At 33.3% G+C, this 20,345-nt stretch overlaps 1 protein-coding gene and 1 long non-coding RNA gene across 3 annotated transcripts in view; both read right to left on the bottom strand.

Annotated features, from left to right (window-relative positions):
* Positions 1 to 18,929, bottom strand: part of LOC100251878 (senescence-associated protein SPA15, chloroplastic) — a 29,096-nt gene extending 10,167 nt beyond the window's left edge. The window contains exons 1-4 of one of the 2 annotated variants that reach the window (XR_002031790.2): positions 18,694 to 18,929; positions 12,305 to 12,701; positions 10,498 to 10,650; positions 10,080 to 10,153 (exon numbers count right to left, since the gene is read on the bottom strand). Coding sequence is in view for 1 of the 2 variants with exons in the window: in XM_019225105.2 (XP_019080650.1) it covers positions 10,080 to 10,153; positions 10,498 to 10,650; positions 12,305 to 12,642 (565 nt within the window). In the remaining variant the exon portion in view is untranslated. The remainder of the gene's footprint in view (positions 1 to 10,079; positions 10,154 to 10,497; positions 10,651 to 12,304; positions 12,702 to 18,693) is intronic. The other variant, XM_019225105.2, reaches the window with a different exon arrangement.
* Positions 3,413 to 8,043, bottom strand: LOC132255013 (uncharacterized). Its single transcript, XR_009467552.1, has 2 exons — positions 4,384 to 8,043; positions 3,413 to 4,287 (listed from the first exon to the last, which is right to left on the bottom strand). It is a non-coding gene; the product is annotated as an uncharacterized LOC132255013 (long non-coding RNA).
* Positions 18,930 to 20,345: the final 1,416 nt, after the last annotated feature.

Genomic DNA, 20,345 nt, shown 5'->3' with positions numbered 1-20,345 from the left:
CTAATGAAGTATTCAAACTACGAAAAGCATTATATGGCCTAAAACAATCTCCAAGAGCATGGTTTGGAAGATTTGCAAGAGCTATGGGAAATTGAAAGTTCTGACAAAGTCAAGGGGATCATATTCTCTTTATCAAATAGTCAACAACAGGTAAAATCATAATTTTAATTATTTATGTGGATGATATCATCATACTAGGGGATGCTATTGAAGACATGGAAAAACTTAAGAAACAATTGACCATGGAATTTAAAATAAAACACTTGGATAAGCTCAAGTATTTCTTGGGAATTGGAGTGGCTTGTTCAAGAAATGGAAACTTTATTTCCCAACTAAAGTATATTCTTGATCTTCTCTAAGAAACCAAGATACTTGAATATAGGCATACTGACACACATATTAAGCAAAATCAAAGGTATTGTATTAATAAGAGACACTAAAATAATGGCCCAAAATGTACAAGAAAAGGGCACTCACCCCCTTTACAGCTGAAACAAAAAGGAAACCTATCCAAACAAGATGTACAAAAAACAGCCCCTCCTGGGAACCCACCTAATCAATAAAATCTATTAATGTCGAAGGATCATCTTCTATAGACAGTTTGGTCTCCAACCAAAGTAAATGAACAAAAGAAGCTTTTAGCCTTTGCAAGGACAGTACCCCATCTCCAACACACCTATTAAGCAAAATCTTAACCTTAAAGAAACATCAAAAGATGCAACAATAGATAAGGGGAGTCGCTAGAGGTTAGATGAGAGATTTATTTATCTCACATGAAACCTAATGTAGCTTATGCGGTGAGTATAGTAAGTTAGTTCATGCACTCCCTAAATGAGACTTCCTTACAAGCTATGCCCAGAATTTTATAATACCTTAAATCCACTCCAAGCTAGGAAATACACTTCTAAAAAAATAAAGTTGAGTATGAAGGCATACACTAATGCAAATTGGGCTGAATCAGTAACAAACCACAAATCAACCTCTACATATATTCTTAGAGGAAATTTAGTGATATGGAGAAGTAAGAAACAAGTTGTAGTTGCCAAGTCTAATTCAACAATGTAATTCAGAGTCATGCACAATAAATTTGTGAACTACTTTAGCTGAAAATAATTCTTGGTGATTTGATAGTGAAGTGGACGGGGTCTATGAACTTATATTGTGATAATAGATCAACAATCAGTACTACTCATAATCCAGTTCAACATGATTGTGCTAAACATGTTCAAGTGGATCTACACTTTATCAAAGATAAGCTAGCCAATGGACTAATTTGTATTTTACATTTTAACAAATGGGCAACATTTTGATATTGTAACAAAGGGTTTACCAAGTCACTTATTTTAGAAGATAACTAGCAAGTTGGGAATGAAAGAATACCTACTCACTAGCTTAAAAGGGAGTGTTAAAGAATCTAATTGAGATTACTATCGAATTAACTCCCTAATTTCCGAGATTGTATAGCTGCATATTTCTTGTTTTATTTTCATGATTTGTAGGGAAGAGGATTTCTATGAATTAGCGAATCTTCTAATTTTATGCAATTTAGTTTCTTAATTTTGTACACTATAAATATTGTATCATTTTGTCAAAAATGCATAAATAAAAATCATTCTTTTCTACAATATGATATATCAACAATGGTAGGAATATTTTTTTCTAAACTGGTATTGGGTATATGTTCTTTTTTGTTGGTGATGATAAATCACCTTTTATTAATTAGAATCCCAATGAGAGATTTTTTTTTATAAATAATCACTCCCTTATGTGGAATCTGTAGGGTGTTACCATCTAATGTTTATATATAATAGAAAAACTATTCATGTTTCTAGTAATAATTGAAAGATGATATTTTTTGGGTTATTCTAAAGATGGTAAGTTTTCTAATAAAGTAGCTATTTGGTTCATTGGTTGAAATTCTCATCCTAATGCCATGTTATTAAAATGGATTTGAAAACTGAAACTTATCCCTTATATTAAGGTATTCTTTGGCCATTGATTGATAAAAGTTTACCAAGGATTTTCTTTCTCTTGGGATATTTGGGATAGAATCAATATTTTGAAAACCAAACTAGACCGGCCAGTCCAACCGGTCCAATCATTGACCGGTGGTCTCTCCAGGCTGGCTCATCCAGTCCGGTTCCATACGAACTGGTCAACTATTGATTGATTGCCATGCCAATGGCCAAATCTCCTTCCTTGCAAGCCCACCATATCATTTGATGTTTATTAAAGTTGTCTTGGGTATTTATACCAAACATGGGATCTATTGGTTTCCGATGTGGGATAGGTTTTGGTTATATTAAAATGAAACTTTGCATTGTAAAGATTTGAACCTAGGACCCATGGTTATCAAAATAAGTAAAGGACCACTCAGCTACTTGGCTGCTTTAATAGATAACATGGTAAATATTTATATATATATATCCTTGTTTTAAATTTTTATCATATAAAACATTTAAACAAATATAAATATTTACATCTACATTTATTTTATAATAATTATTAATGATAAATATGAAAATAATATAAATTAATTAATATAACAATTTTTAAAATTTAAAATAACAAAATACATAGATATGTAATTAAATTAAATATTATAGTTTTCTTTTCACCTTTATATTTAAATATTATACCTATTCCATTTAATATATTAATACATTTATATTTATCTTTATCATTTAATTGATATATTAAACGTAAAAAATGAAATATTATTAAAAAATTTAATTATATATACAATTTAATTTCTTATAATTATTTTAAATTTAAATAAAATATAAATTATATATTTATGACGTCATCAGTTTGACCACGGTTCAACCACTAGTCCAACCAATAAACTGTGAATTGGTAACTTTTTTGGTTCAACGTTTGGTCCGGTTTTAAAAACATTTGGTAGAATTAAAACTTTAAATCTTATTTAAAATCTTTGGAATCATAAAAATAAGGTGATTTTCGAAGGGAAAGTTGTTTATCCTTTTCTTGTCATAGAGACCCAACTAAGAATTTCATTAACATTTAAGATACGTTTTAAAATTTTGATATTGAAAGTTCTAATATGAAAGTTCTAACAAGATTTTGATATAGAAATTTGCTAGGTCTAGAACAACAAACAACTAGAAAGGTCAATAATTAGAGATCTTTATGGTCACTTGTGCCTACAATGACAATGAATATAGGTGTGTTACCTTTGGTTACCTTCTCAGGGGCAAACTATGTTAACAAGGTATTAGATGAATTAAAAATCAAAGAAGACTCAAAACTTGTGATAGATGCACTAAAGAATGTTGTTGTAACTCTCAATAATTCACCCCCTTCCCCACCCAAAAAAAAAAAAGAAAGAAAAAAGAAAAAGTCCATACAAATAAATTTCAAGAAGAAGAAATAGAGGAGAAGAAGAAGAAGCTGCAGAAAGGAATTTTTCTTTGTATTTTGTTAACCGTATCAGAGGGCTATTACAGAGAGAGAGAGAGATATCTTACACTACAAGACAAAGAGAGCTCACACATTTGTACAGGTGTCATGTGAGAATATCATATAACTAAACCCCACTAAGTAATACATTATTAGTTCTGACATCCCCCCTCAAGATCACAGGTCTTGGGAGAACCATGAGCTTGCTGTGCAATGCAAGAAATCGCTAAGTAGGTAGTGCTTTAGTCATTATATCAACAAGCTGGGATTCAAAAGGAGTGAAGTGAACAGCCAAGGAGCCATTGGAGACCTTTTCATGAACAAAATGATAGTCAATCTCCACATGTTTTGTCCAAGAATGTAGAATGGGATTAACAATAAGGTAACAGGCACTAATGTTGTCACAAAACAGCAATGGTGGAGGAGAAAATGGGATCTACAATTCATGAAGAAGAGACTCCACCCAAGTTAATTCAGTAGCAGCATTAGCTAATCCTCTATACTCAAATTTTGAGCTTGAACGAGAAAACACTTTCTGTTTGAAGGAGCTCCAAGAGATCAAGCTTGAACCAAGTAATGTGCAATAGCCACTAGTACCCCTCCTATCATCAAGGCATGAGGCCCAATCAGCATCAGTATAACATGTTAAGGAGAGATCTGATGAAGCAGCAATGGAGAGGCCATGGGAAACAATGCCATGTAAATACCGAAGAATTCGTTTCACTGTTTGCCAATGCACATTGGTAGGACAATGCATAAATTGACAAACCTTGTTTACCGTAAAACAAATATCCGGACAAGTAAGGGTGCAATATTGAAGAGCTCTAACCACACTACAGTAGAGAGTAGGATCCTCAAGAGGTTGGCCTTCATAAATGAACAATGTGCACAAGTCATTGGAGTAGGTAAAGGCTTGGAGTGTACCATAGAAGCTTTAGCTAAAAGATTTGATATGTACTTCACCTGACTAAGATGCAAAGAATTTTTTGTTCAATGAGCTTCAATACCAAGAAAAAAATATAGATCTCCAAGATCTTTGAGTGTAGACTGAGAGTGAAGAGTGGAAATCGGATTAGTTATTAGTTGAGAATTAGTTCTTGTAAGCAATATGTCATCCACATAAATCAAAACAATCGGCATATTTGCACCAGAGTGAAAAATAAACATGGAGGAATCACCTTGAGACTGTTTGAAACCCCAACAAGTCAATGAGGAACTAAGTTTAGTATACCCAGCCCGTGGTGTTTGCTTAAGACCATAAAGAGCCTTTGGAAACTTATAGACATAAAATGGATTATTTGAGTGAACACAGCGGGGAGGTTGCACCATAATCACATCTTCCCCTAATTCACCATGTAGGAAAGCACTATGCACATCCAATCGCTTAACGAGCCAATTCTTAGACATGGCCAAAGTAAGAACAATCCGAATTGTGGCCATTGGACTAAAGGTCTCAAAATAATCCAATCCAGCAGTTTGGGAATAACCCTTAGCAACCAATCAAGCCTTATGTCTCTCAAGACTGCCATCTGGTTTGAGTTTAACCTTGTATACCCATTTACAGCCAATGGGTTTGCAATGAGGTGGAGCAGGTACAAGGGACAAAGTGTCATTAGCCTGCAAGGCATCAAACTCAGCTTACATTGCCTATTGCCACACAGAATGTTGAGAATCCTGTTGGTAAGTGGTAGGCTCAGTCAGAATGGAATTTGAGGTAGCTAAAGTGGAGAGGTTATATAATGTGGGCTTATGAATACCATGTTTAGACCTGGTGAACATGGGATGAATGTTGGAGGAAGTAGGAGACCGATGGATGATGGGACTTTGTGGTGAAATGGATGTATCAGAAGGACACAATGGTGATACAACAGAAGAAGGGAAAAGAGGAGGAGGAGGAAGAAGGGGAGAAGAATCATAATTTGGAAGGAAGTTGGAATTGGTAGAAGATGAAGAAGAATTTAAGGGAATGGAATGTGGGCTAGACTGATGGTCACTAGGTAACTTGGAATAGGAAACAAAAAAAGGGGTAGTAGGAGAAAGTGGTCCAGTTTGGAAGGATGTAGATGAGGATTGTGGACTGGTGGTAGAAGGAAAAGAAGAAGCAGGAAAAAAAAAAAAATGAATAGTTATACAATAAGAGATAATAGAAGGGGAAGATGTGGACTAAAGCTTTTTGAAAGGAAAGTCCAATTCATTAAATACAACATGTCTTGAAACATTAATGTGACTTGTAGAAACATCAAGACACAAGAAACCCTTATGCTAGGAACCGTTACCCCAAAAAACACACTCAGTTGATCATGGTTACAACTTATGAGAGTTATACGATCAAAAGCAAGGAAAATATGCAGAACCAAAATTTTGAAGGAATTGTAATCAGGAATTTCCTAAAAAAATGATCTCAAAGGGGCTTTTGAAGTTAAGAATAGATGTAGGAAGCCTATTGATGATATGAACAGTAGACTGAAACGCAAATGGCCGATATGACATAGGTACTCTAGAATGAACCAGCATAGTTAATCCCATTTCAACAACATGACGATTTTTTCTCTCAACTCACCCATTTTGTTGGAGAGTATAAGGACAAGAGACTCGATGAGAGATACCACGAGAAGCCAAGAAAGTGGAGACAAATCTACCCTCCCCTCCCCAATCGGTTTGTAATATTTTTATCTTAGCATCAAATTGGTTTTCCACAAGGTTTTTGAACTGAAGAAAAATGGACAACGCCTCATCTTTAGTTTTAAGTAGGTACAACCAGCTAAAACGGGAGTAATCATCAATAAATAGCAAAAAAACATCACTCACAGAATAAATAGGGGAAAGACCCCAAAGATCATAATGTATTAACTCAAAAGAAAACTTAGCTCTAGAATCAAAGTTTACAAATGGAAGCTTGTGGCTTTTAGCAAACTAACAAGAATTACAGAAATCCACATCAAAATGTATGATACTGGAATTGCAAAGATTTAAAACTCTTTTGACAATCTTGGAATTGGAATGTCCTAAACAATGGTGTCATAGGTTTGCTTCTTAAGTGCTGGAGAGGAAGACTTTGGAGAGATTTGATGTACGAGACTTTGAAGCTGAAGAGACTTAATAAAGACCATTAACAAGCTGGCCCTGCAGAAGAACCTTCTTCGAGACCTGATCTTTCACAAGAAAGAAGTCAAGATAGAATTCTACAAATGCAGTGTTATCAGCATAAAGTCTGGACACGCTTAAAAGATTGTTTGAAAGAGTAGGAGCATACAAAATGTCATTCAATTTGAGAGGAGAAGAAGAGGAGAAAGATAAAAGAGAATTGGCAGAATGAGAGATGGGAATTTTCTTACCATTGCCAACCATAACCTGTTCATTGCCAATAAATGGAGTTGGATTTTGTATCATGGAGATATCTGGAGTAAAATGATGTGTGGCTCCAAAATCCATGAACCAGGAGGGATCCCTTACAGGAGAAGTTGTATCAAAAGAACTAGGCACAAGAGAGGATGTTGGAAGTGGGGAATCAAAAGTGAAGGTAGTATTAAAATTCTTTGGAGATGGAGGCTGATAATGAAGGTTTCCTCTATGGTAGCAAACAAGAGCAGTATAGCCAGATTTGCCACAGATTTGACACTGTGGTTTTGGACCATTCAAAGAATTAACAAGTTTCAATAGCCAATTGCAAACAAGCGGATTTCCTTGAGGTCTACCTAAGATACTTGGGTGAAAGGAATTCGTAGCAAGAGTAGCAGGAATAGAGAAATGGGGTGTTGAATTGGAGAAGTGGGATGGGTGTTTGAAGTGTTTCTTGTTATAATGAGAAGCAGTCAATTGAGTCTGAGTAGTATGAGCTTGAATCTAAACATTGTTGGCTTGCATAACTGTATGTTGTTGCTCAAGTCGAAACTCGTACCTCAAAAATAAACTATGTATCTCCTCCATACTGGGCAAGTCAAATTGATTATTCACAAAGGTGACCATTGTTTTAAAAAGGAGACCGGACCGGCCGGTCCAACTGGTCGAACCGTCGACCGTGAACTTTCTGGTTCGGTCCATCTCAATAAACCGTTTCGTGGTTAAATCGGTATTGAACCGTTCAAACCGACAGTTGAACCACCAAACCGAACAAACCGTTCGGTTTTTTACAAACCGGTCAGACCATAATTGTTACAAAAATTTGTTAACTATTAAAAGGCCCATTATCCATCAGGCACATTTCCATGCCCAATACTTTCAAAACTAAAACTAATTAAATTTGGTCCAAGCCACTAGGCCCAATCCAATGACAAGCTTATAAAACTTAAATTTGGGCCATGTTTCCAGGCCCAATTTGTTGGCACGTTTGGCTTGGATGTTGAAGGTATTTATAGGGCACTTAGAGCACATAGAATTCATGCGCTTCCGATGTGGGACTGGGACTAGGACTAAATAGAGGCAAAACATTACTTCTTTGAGGGTTGGACGGATCTCAGAGTTTGAAGCCTTTGAACCATTGAGCATTGCACCATATTTATTAAATGATGTTAAAAAATATATATAATAAGACTCTAAGATTAATGTTTTTATTTCAAATTTTTATCATATAAAATCTTTAAAGAAATGTAAATATTTAAATTCTTGTTTATTTTTAAAATAATAATATAATAATAATTATAAAAAATAATATAAATTAATTAATAGAATAATTTGAAAACAATTAAATACAAAGACAAAAAGATAAAATTAAATGTTATAAATTTTGTCATCTTAAATATATCTTCATTCTTAAATATTACATATTTCTATTTAATAAAATTTAAAATATTAAACTTTATCATTTAATTTAATATACCAAATATAAAAATCAAACATTATTAAAATTTGTAATTTTCTATATTTTAAATTTTTTATAATTATTTTTAATTTTATATAATATATAAATTATATATTTATTACATCACCGGTTCGACCGCCGATTTGACCAGTGAACTGTGAACCGATAATTTTTTCGGTTCGATGACCGGTCCGATTCTAAAAACATTGGAGGTGACAAAGGCATTATACTCAGAGTTTTTCAATCTTTGAGTCGACTCTTTTGTTTGTAATCTCTTATCCTGGGCTAATTCTTCTATAGTTGTAGGCCCTTTATCTTTGTTTAACTTTGTGGATTGGTTGGGTTCTTGTTGAGGGCCGGTGAGTGCTTGTGTTTTTGTTGCTTGTTTTAGGTGTCTCTTGTATACTCCCTGTATGCTCTGGGTTGCCTTTCAAGCTCCCTTTCTCTAATATATATTTGTGCTTTTGCCTATCAAAAAAAAAAAAGGCATTATACTCAGAGTGAAGACCATTAAACATGTAAATCAACTGATCCTCTCTAGAAACCGGTTCTCCAATGGCAACTAAGCTATTACAAAGTCCCTTAATCTTTTGATTATAATCCAAGGCAAACATACCACCCTTCTTTAAAGACTGAAGTTGGGTGCACAGCTCAACAAGTCTAGCCATTGAAGCTGAGGCATAGATCTAGCCCAATGCTAACCATATTTCACTAGCAGTGTCATATCCCACTATTTGAGTTATGACATTCTCAAATAAAGATGCATAGAACCACTCATGATAAGCCTATTATACCTTTGCCATAGAGAGTATTTTGGATTGTTAATGAGCTGCCGCAGATCAAGAAACTTTAGAGGACAAGGGTGGGTGTTGTCGAGAAAACCTTCTAATCCATTTGCAATCACAACATTGAGTAGCTGATTTTTCCATATCAAATAGTTGTCTCTGTCAAGCTTAATAGTAAGTGGCTCATTTGGAGATGGAAAAGAGGTTTGAACAAGAGGAAAAGTTTGAGCTCCGATGAGTTGATTTTGGGGATTTGCTTGAACTGATATTTGGGGGATTTAAGCAGTGGAAATATTTGTAGGGTTAATAGAGGAAGTATTCTCAGATATATTTCCGGAGGTGGCCATTTGGATCAAATGAAGGAAGCTTTGATACCAAGATAAATTTCAGGAATAAGAAACAGAGGAAAAGAAGAAGCTACAGAAAGGAATTTTGCTTTGTATTCTGTTAACTGTATCAGAGGGCTATTACAGAGCGAGAGATATATCTAGCACTACAAGACAAAGAGAGCTCACACATTTGTACAGGTGTCATGTGAGAATATCCTATAACTAATCCTCACTAGGTAATACATTATTAGTTCTAACACAAACAAATTTAAATCACCTCTTCTCAACACCAAAACAAAATTAAAAATAATAATAATAATGAAAAATTTATCAGCACAAATAAAAATGAAATATCAAAATATCCTTTTATGAGGTTCAAACAATGATTACTTGCATGTAAAAATGTAGAATCTTTTAGAATGCTATGTAAAGGGAAGAACGTAATTCCAGAATCTAAAATAGAAAATTGAATGATCACAACTTAATATGGCATCAACCCTCTAAAAATGAAATAAAAAGAACTCATCACCACAAGCTTTCCTGAAATTCTAAGAATAATTCCACCCATGAAGAAAAAATGTAATAATTCCAGGTGCTATGGAAAAAAGAAGGCTCATTCCACATGCTTTGTTGATATAAAACTGAATTATTCAACTTTATTGTGGTGTCCAGATGTGCATTGAAGCAAATATAGCACCAAGAGACCACACTGGCACTTTTTTAAAATACAAAGAAAAGAGAACTTACCATCAAGCTTAAGAAACTCTGACCCAAGAATAGCAACATCTTGGCGTGCACGGGCATCCAACCTCATTATGCCACTAATGAAAATTAAATTACTAAAGCATGAGCAGACATCTCCAGATTAACATAAATTCAAAGGCACATAACATGATAAGGAATGTGAATGAAACTATAATATGACATAGAAAAGATAATTTAATAAAAATAACTAGTACCCCAAGCCAGCTAAACCAAATCAAATGTCTGAAGCTAACTTCTCCACCATATAGAGAAGTTTCATATTATAAGTGGAGTTTTAGCTAAGCATACTAAACCTGAAGTACCATATGCATACAATTAGTCATGAACATTGCAGATTTTGCAAACCATTTTCACATTAATATGTTTAAGCCAAAAAGACAATATAGCGCATGTGCATTACCGAGAAAGCAAGACCATGTCATTACGAGCCCTTTCATTTACAAATTTTGCATCATTGTAGACAAATTTACAAGCTTCAGCTAAACCCTGATTTGAGTGAATGATTCGTTCAGGCATGACCAGATTCTCGTCTTCCTCATCTTCAAGTTGTACACTGATTACAACAGGATTACCATGAATAGACAGATAAGATATCAGCACCAATAAGTTTCAAATGATGGATAAATCACAAAATAAAGGAGTGATAGAACTGAAAACAGTTGGTGGATAAGCATAAGTTCTTGTTTGAAACTAAAGGGTATCATTCATTGCCATGAGTGAAAAAAATGGCACTCACAGTAATTGAATAAAGATATTAAAATTAAACACTAGTTAATTTGGCAGGTGAAACAGACTCCAGTTTAGGAAAAAAAATTATTGTCCAGTAAATTGGAAGTCCAGCCAATTAAAACTGGTAATGCAGAAGAAGAGGCAATCCCAGGGATAGCCATACTGATTCATCTGTCTTTATCAATTACTTTTCTTCATCCAAGAGATATTAATGTCCCTTCTTCACCTTCTATATAACTATTATTTCTACACACAAAAGTTAGGAAATGCCACTTTATCTAAACCCCAGCTTCTTAAACAATGTAACTGCTATTAACCCTTCTGAACTATGTATATTGAAATTTCTATGTTCTGTTGACACAGAAATGAGTGCTGTGTTTTAACACGGACATAGGATTTTTAACAAAGGAAACTCCTAAAATTTAGACAAGAGAACAGGACAAAGTCATTTGAGTGCATAGTAGAAACTTATAAATTTGGGTTTGTTTGTGGATGTGAAAGTACCAAAGAGACCAAAATAAGAAATAAAATAAATAGTTCACAGTAGTTTCCTCAAGAAAAATACTCGACATTGTTTGAAATAAGTGAAGATGAATTGTTTTGCAAGTTTCTAATAGGTGTCTGTTATGGTATGATGGTGGATATCATGTCAACAAGTGTCAAACAGACCAACCATTGATTGGGAGAAGTGCAATGAACGATTTTGACTGCCAGAAGTGTCCTACATCTTATTAGGAAGATTCCCAATAAGCAAGGTAAAAGGTCATGATAATTATTTAACAACATTCAGATGTACATAAACCTGCTTAAAACCTGAAGATTAAAACATTCCATGTTAAACAGAAGCAAGTGTTTCGAAAGAACAGACTGCATTAAAACTGCAAAAGCAGGATACATCTCCCTACTAACACTTGGTGTTGGATGCCAGTCAGCAAGACAACCATGACCATGTACATATGTGAAATCAGCTTGGACACTTAAATACTGCAAATATTTACATCAAAACTGAGTAGGCAGTGTGTAAGGCCTTATGAGTAACAAACCCATTATAAAATTATTACCCTTTTTCATTATGGTTACTGAACCTTTTTTGAAGTTATTGTTTTCTTCATTAAATTCATATCATTCTTCCACATGTGTATTTATATATGTGTGTGTGTATTTATATATGTGGGTACGCCTGAGTGCGTGTGTGTGTGTGTTATGCAAGTATATATATATACATGCATATGTGTTATCAGTCAGGGAATTCATAAACACACGGATATATAGTCCTGCCATGTTTGGATGTTGTCCAAATGCCGTTGTCAAAATGCAATAAGTGCCCGTTTTCAAAAGCCAGTGCCAAAGTGACATCCTTTCTGACAACTTAACAATTAAAGTCACAGAAAAAAAAAATGAAACTACAAGAAAAAATGTAATATATATAGATTAACAATACTAAAATTATCAGAATTTTTGTAGTTAATTAATATTACCTTGGTATATCAGAACGATCACTATAATGTTCAACACATTGTTTTGCTTCAGTCTTATGTGTCCCTGTTAACCAGCATAACACAGAAGATCCCCTAGAGGAAAAATAATGACCAGTTTTTCCACATATGTGCCAGAAACCCTTGTTGGAAAATCTATATCTAGCAGTCAAGAGATGTCCACTGCTCTGTCGCCTAAGCTCAACTCCTTGATTTTTAGAATGCAACCCACAATGTTTTATTGATTTGGAAAATGAAGAAATAGTTCCTTGCGATTTAGAGATACTTGTCCTGTCGGTCGCCACAGGACTACTTGAAAACTTGCTCGCAGTTAGTGCCATTGGAAGGGTCAATATAAGAAGGAAATAATACTAGCCAGCATTTCCTTTACAACACAAAGCTGAATAAATACAAAGATGTAATTAGGAAGCGTCATATGCAATATCAATTTTTAAGTAAATGATCTTGGAGACAATGAACATTGCAATTATAATTAAAGATTTTGTAGCATAACAATATAGTAGAATAATTCATACCACAAGCATCAAATACCCTGAAATGACCAAAAATTTAAAATATTTATGCTCATTTTTAAAACATAGCAGGAGTTTCAATATAAAATGTTCACATGTCAATCATTATATAGGAAAATCAGGATGAAGACTAAGCTAATGATTTCATTGCATCTCTTAGAGGAAAGCTCATCATGTGATACACTAGCAAACAAGATCTGTATTTTTCAGTCGAGAGTGAATATTATAAGAGCAATCTCACAAGCAGCCTGTCGAATTTAACTAGTGGTCATACTGTAATTGTTTTTTTATATATATAGATAAAAAAAGATGTATATATAGAAAAGAGGAAGCACCAAAAGCAGTGCCCTCAAAGTATATAAGGAGTATACAAAAAAAGCCAAAAGGCTTGAACCGAAAGGGAAGGGATAGAAACAAAAAACATCAATTGCCCTTACTTAGAGCCTAACCAATCAATGAAGCTTACAAGCAAAGAAGGGCTCAAAACTATAGACACATTAACCCAAGACCAAAGATTACATACAAAAGAATTTTTCAATCTTTGGAGCAAAAGCTCCTCATTATCAAATGCTAACATATTCCTTTCCTTCCAGACTGTCCAAAATATACATAAGGGGATCATTTATCAAGCCTTTTTATGAGTTTTCCCCACCAAAGCCCCATGCCACCCAAGAAGAGTTTTCTTCACTGAACAAGAAAGAATCCAAGTCACACCAAAGAGGGAGAAGAGAAGATTCCACATAATCCGAGTCTTTGCACAATGAGGAAGAAGGTGATCCACCGTCTCTACTTCAGAGAGGCATAAAAAACACCTATTTGCCAACGAGTGCCTCCTCCTTTGAAGTTGGTCCAAAGTTAAGACTTTCCCCCAAGAAGCCTCCCGAGCAAAGAAAGTCACCTTAGGAGGCACACTCGCCCTCCAATTACTACCACTAGGGAACAAAAGAGAATCTTCAGGCTCCAAGATAGAATAAAGAGACTTGACCGTAAAGGTGCCACACCTCGAAGTTGTCCAAATCACTATCTTCCCCCTCCCTTTGCACCTTAAAAACTTGGATCTTTTGCAAAAAATGCTCCACCAACTCTACCTCCCAATCATTAAACGCCCTTGAGAAAAAGAGGGGTCCAACCACCCCCATCACCATCAGGGTTCCAAACATCCGACACCCAAGCTTCCTTAGACAAAGAAATGGAAAATAAGGAAGGGAAGGACTCAAGAAGGAGTCATCTTCAAAATTGACTTTGAAAAGGCTTATGACCATGTGAGTTGGGATTTTTTGGATCATGTGTTGGAGAAGCAGGGGTTTAGTCCTAGATGGAGAAAATGGATGAGTGGTTGTTTGTCCACGGTATCTTATGCAGTCTTAGTGAATGGAAACGCTAAAGGGTGGGTCAAGGCATCTAGAGGCTTAAGACAAGGCGACCCTTTATCCCCTTTTTTGTTTACTTTAGTCGCAGATGTACTGAGCAGGATGTTATTGAGAGTAGAGGAAAGAAATTCATTGGAGGGTTTCAGGGTGAGTAGGAACAGAATTAGGGTGTCCCATTTGCAATTTGCAGATGATACCATTTTCTTTTCTAACACTAGGGAGGAAGAATTGCAGACTCTCAAGAGTCTATTGTTAGTGTTTAGGCTTATTTATGGGCTTAAGGTTAACCTAGACAAGAGTAATATTTATGGCATCAATCTTGATCAGAATCATCTTTCTAGATTAGCCAAATTTCTTGATTGTAAGGCTTCTGGTTGGCCTATACTCTATCTGGGTCTTCCTTTGGGAGGGAATCCCAAGGCTTATAGCTTTTGGGATCTAGTGATTGAGAGGATCTCGAGAAGATTAGATGGGTGGCAAAAGGCTTATTTATCTTTTGGAGGTAGGATAACTCTTATCCAATCTTGCCTCACCCACTTACCCTACTACTTCCTTTCCTTGTTTAAGATACCCGCTTCAGTGGCTACAAAAATTGAGAGATTGCAAAGGGATTTTTTATGGTCAAAGGTTAGGGAAGGTAAAAGAGATCATCTAATTAGTTGGGATGTAGTATGTAATCCGAAAGCAAAAGGGGGTTTGGGATTTGGGAATATTTCTTTAAGGAATCTTGCTCTCTTAAGGAAATGGTTGTAGAGGTACCCTAGAGAGGGTTCAGCTCTATGGCATCAGGTTATTTTAAGCATTTATGGATCACACTCTAATGGTTGGGATGCTAACACTTTAGTCAGATGGTCACATCATTGTCCTTGGAAGGCTATTGCACAAGTCTTTCAGGAGTTTTCCAAGTTTACTCGGTTTGTGGTAGGAGACGGGAAAAGAATTCAGTTCTGGAAAAACTTGTGGTGAGGGGACCAACCTTTGGGATCCCAATATCCAAGACTATTTAGAGTAGTCTTGGATAAAAATATTCATATTTCTTCAATTCTCGGTTCTACTCGTCCTTTCTCTTGGAACTTTAATTTCCACCGTAACCTTTCCGATTCTAAGATAGAAGATTTAGAAGGTCTCATGCGGTCACTTGATGGTTTGCATCTATCACCTTCAGTTTCAGATGCGAGATCCTGGTCTTTATCTTCTTCAGGGCTTTTTTTAGTCAAATCTTTCTTTCTAACCTTATCCTAATTTTCTGGTTCTCCTCCAGTTTTCCCTACTAAGTTTGTTTGGAATTCTCAAGTCTCTTTCAAAGTCAAGTCCTTTGTCTAGTTAGTGGCACACAAGAAGGTAAATATTAATGAATTGCTACAATTCAGAAGACCCTATAAAGCTCTTAATCCTTATATTTGTAAACTGTGCATGAAGCATGGAGAATCAGCAGATCATCTTTTCCTATATTGTTTTTTGACGATGGGGTTTGTGGCACAGATTATTTCAATTAGCCAAGATGGATTGGGTTCCCCCGAGGAGCATTTTCGACATGTTGTCCATCAATTATAATGGTTTTGGTTTATCTGAGAGAGGGATAATTTTGTGGCAAGCTGCGAGCATCGCTTTAATTTGGGTTGTGTGGCGCGAAAGAAATGCGAGGATTTTTTAGGATAAAGCAAGGAATTCAGAGTATCTTTGGGATTCTATTCATTTCCTTGCTTCTCTTTAGTCTTTCTATTCCAAGGTTTTTAAGGAGACTCCCCTTAATGTGTTACAACTTGATTGGATAGCGGTGTGCAATTCCAAAGGATTGGTCTAATCTAGAGAGTTTGTATGTTTTTACTATGTATTTTCTTATTTTTGTATTCTTGTAGTTTAGTTTTCTTTGGTGGGAGGATTCCTCATCCTTCTCTTGTACTTCTTTTTTCTATCAATATATCCCTTTGTCGTTTCCTATGAAAAAAAAAAAAAAAAACAAAGTGGCTCATCTCCACACCACTTGTCCATCCAGAATCTCACTCTCTGCCCATTGCCCACTTGGTAGGCCAACCTACCACTCAAATAAATCCACTCCTTCCTAATTGTTTTCCACAAACCCACACCATACCTCTCACATACCACTTGGTCATACTGTTTAGCAAAAAAATCAAGAAAATATTGTTTGCTGATAAGATTCAACAATTGAGCTGATTTTTGAAAAAATTTGAAAAAAAATTGGCTAAATAATCATCTTTTTTTTATTTTTTTGTTCACTTTAATTTCTTATTTTAAAAAATTAGAAAAAAAAATTCAAAAAAAATTATTTTTAATTTTTATCATATTTATCCCTTAGTTATTTTATTTTAAAATTTTAAAAAAAGATCATGGAATTGCAAAGAACTAAAATATTAAAAATAATAAAAAAATAAGTTTTCTAATATTTTATAAAATATAAGTTTTAAATAAAAATAAATTTCATAAAATAATTATAAATACAACTCTCGATAATATTATTTAAATAAAAAAATGTCAAAAAAAAATTAAATAGACTATTAAAATGCACTTTCAAATAATATATTTCACATAAAATCTTACTTAAAAATTTTGAATAATTTAATTTGTTATTCAAATTTAATAAAAACGTTTCAATAAAATTAATAATTTCATTGACAGATTTTATTTTTTTTCCTCCAATTAAATGAATATAAATGGATGGAAATAAATTTAAGATAATTTAGAAGAAAAGTAAGTAAATATAGATTGATTGACAAGAATTTGAGTAATTTTAATTAATTTAAATTTATTTACTTTCAAGACCCTGTATATAATTTTAAGTTAGTTTTTTCAATATAGATTTTTTTGGGGTAAATTTGATCTATTTTACAAATGCAATGTGTTTTTTTTGGGTAAATTTAAACTATTTTATAAATGTAATGTGTTTTAAATATTGAAGTGTAACATGTTTTCAAATAATACAATTCAATGATGTAAAAGTTTTAACTCCGCACTAATATTCATTATTCACTTTTTAAACTCATTTATCTATTATAGTCTTGACCAATGTCACTAATTTTATCATACATATATTATTTTGTTGAAAACTAATTTAAAAAATGTTTACCTTCACATTAATATCAAGTATACACTTTCAAAATTCATAATTCTTATCAGTACACATTACACTATTGCCCAACATCACAAATTTTTATAATACATATATTGTTGTCTTAAAAAGTGCAATTTCAATATGCTTATTATAGATTATTTTAGAATTGCTTAGAGTCTTTTCTAACATTTCAACGAGTTATAATCAATTTCCATTCCACCAATTTTATTTTATTTTTTTCCAGAATTTCAGTCAAATATTTGAGTAAACCCAACTATCTATATTTTGTGAATTTCCTATATTTTCATCTTTAACAGGAACAGGATACAGGAACTGGAAAACCACATGCAGAAACAAAAGCAAGGACTGATGTCACAAATGTGAAACAGGGAAATGAATAGGAATGAAATAAGAAACTATGGGAAACCTGATAATAAACTCTATAAAGCTAATATGAATGCTGAAAAAAGTTGAATGGTAAATTGAAATATGAACTTCAGTGAATGATTAGAGAAACTTCTTGGAAATGTTCATGAATCATTATGGGGAAAAGGATTGAGAAACATAAAATTGAGGGATTTTACCGGAAATGCAATTCTCATGAGTTCCCTGGTGTTTCTAAAGAGTTCCCAAGGGTTTATTTTCAGAGTTTTACAAAGCTTTGCCCTAAATTTTCCTCGTTTTGGACAGAGGTTAATTTTTGAAGCAACCAAGGCCCAACATGATAATAATACCCCCACATCAAACACCTTGTTGTTGTCATATGACCATGTTTATATGTTATGCTAGGTTTTTGGAGGTTGCCTTGTCCACCATATCAACCTGCTCTAAACATGAACAACCAAGTTTATGTCCTCATTACTCTTGTCCATAATGCATGTTCTTGCCACCATATCATACAGATTTTGGCTTCTTAACCTTTTACACTACTACAAATCATATAAATTGGTTTGAAACCGGTTAACAGGCTCAGTAAATGGAAAATTTGTAAGGTCTTCCATTAACCAATTACAAGGCCTTTGTAATAAAGCAGAAAAAAAAGGGGGGTGGGGGGTGTTCCTTGAATCTCAGAAAAGTTTAATTTTCCATGTATGAGGAAAGATTAAAAATTTTAAAAAAAAAAAAAAGCTCCAGATTTGGGCACAAAATAAATCATGGGTACAGACTTAAAAAAAATAAAAATAATAATAATAATCTATCTTGAACCAGCTGTTTTTGTTTTCTTCGAACAATCTACAGTAGCCTTGTTGAATAGTGGTGGTATAGCAGAGTTTGATTCAAAGTTGCAAACAAACTAAAGGGCAAAAGAGAGGCTTGGCACTGAACGAGAATCAGAAAGAGAAGGGGTTTCACACAGTAATCATAAATGAAAAATAGTAAAGAAACTGAAAGGAAAATAAGGGAATGCAGAGAACTGACCTTGGTAGGGAGAGAACCAAAATGGCAGAGTCCAGTGAGAGACGGAGGAGGAGGCGGGTGGGGGCCAAGTAAAATGGGGAAAATCAACTCCGTCCACAAACCAAGTTTGTGGCCCCAGAATTGCCACCGCACTTGTGGATGCCAATCATTCACCCACTTCCTCCTGCACTCCTAACCCCTTTATGCTTCTTTGCTCACTCTAATTTTGAATTTAAGTAATTTTAAATGTGCTGTTCTAATTTTAAAGCTTGTTTGAAAGTATTTAATGCTTTGAAATGATTTTTAATATAAAAAAAAAATAAAAATCATTTAAGATAATTCTTAAAATAACATTAAATGGGTATCAATTAAAAAAATCATCTTCTTTTTTAAAACACTATTAAAAATATTATTAAAACTATTTTTTTTATTTAGACTTAAATTTTAATTATTTTTTTATAAAGTTAAAAGGTTTGTTTCAGATATTTAGGCCAATGATCCCTTGTGAATCTTATATTTTTTAAATAATAATAAATAAGAAAATTTTATTTTTTTAATTGCCATTTAATTTATTTTTATTAATATAATGAGATATCCTATAAGGGGTTTTATTAGTTGATGTGGCTGTATGAGTGTGTCTATTGGTTAATATGTTTTGCCTGTGACAAGGGAAAGGGAGGGAGGGGGGAGGACGATATTGTCATGTTGCACCGAGTGCCTCTTTTTTTTTTTAGGATGAAGGAGAGCCATGAATAGTGGATAAAATCTCAGTTTTTTAAATTGTAGCACATTCAATCCTCTTCACTTGCCACCTAGTTAAAAATAATAGGGAAAAGTGTCATTTAATATAATAACAAATTAATTGATTAAAATTTGGGAATATCATGCAACCATACATCACCAATAAAAAAATTATGCTTTTACCTTTTCAATTTTAAAGTAAAGTAATAAAAAAAATTACCGGTCCATGTACCACTTATGAATTTGTTCCAAAATTATACTCAAAAGTTAAAGGATAAGAACACTTATTATTTATAAAAATTGTTATCAAGTACACCAATCATTTTATTTATTTATTTATTTCTCTTACGTCAACTCTCCCACATATGTCACCTCACAGGTTCTTATATTTTCCTTTTAACATTTTTTTTAATATGTTAATGTATTATCTCATAAAACTTCTTTAATTGTAATTTTTTTCACTCTCTAATCTTCCCATATTTAATGATTTTAATTATTTTTTGGACATATTAATTTTAAAATGGTAATATATAATAAATACTTGATATAACAAATTAAATAAAAACATAAATATATAATAAACAAAAATAAAAATATTATCCCATAAATAATATACTTGGTGATTTTAAATATTAATTATAATAATGCATTTGATAAATCAAGATTTAAATTTTAAAATTATATTTTATTATTTAGAGGTTTATAATATAAGATTTTTTATATTAATGCAAAATAAAAGATTTATTTATTTTGTAAATTCTATCACATGTAAAAGTAAGAGTAAATTTGTAATACTAATTTTTTTATTATTATTATATCAAAATCACAATAAGTGATGATATTTTTATCTTTTTTCTTATAGTTTTAACTTAATTGTTGATCTAATTTTTTGTTTCATTAAAATCTTTAATTTTTTTTAACTAAAATAGAAT

Source organism: Vitis vinifera, chromosome 14 (assembly GCF_030704535.1).
Source record: "Vitis vinifera cultivar Pinot Noir 40024 chromosome 14, ASM3070453v1".
Lineage (NCBI taxonomy): Eukaryota > Viridiplantae > Streptophyta > Magnoliopsida > Vitales > Vitaceae > Vitis > Vitis vinifera.
This window is presented reverse-complemented; position numbering and strand designations above follow the sequence as displayed.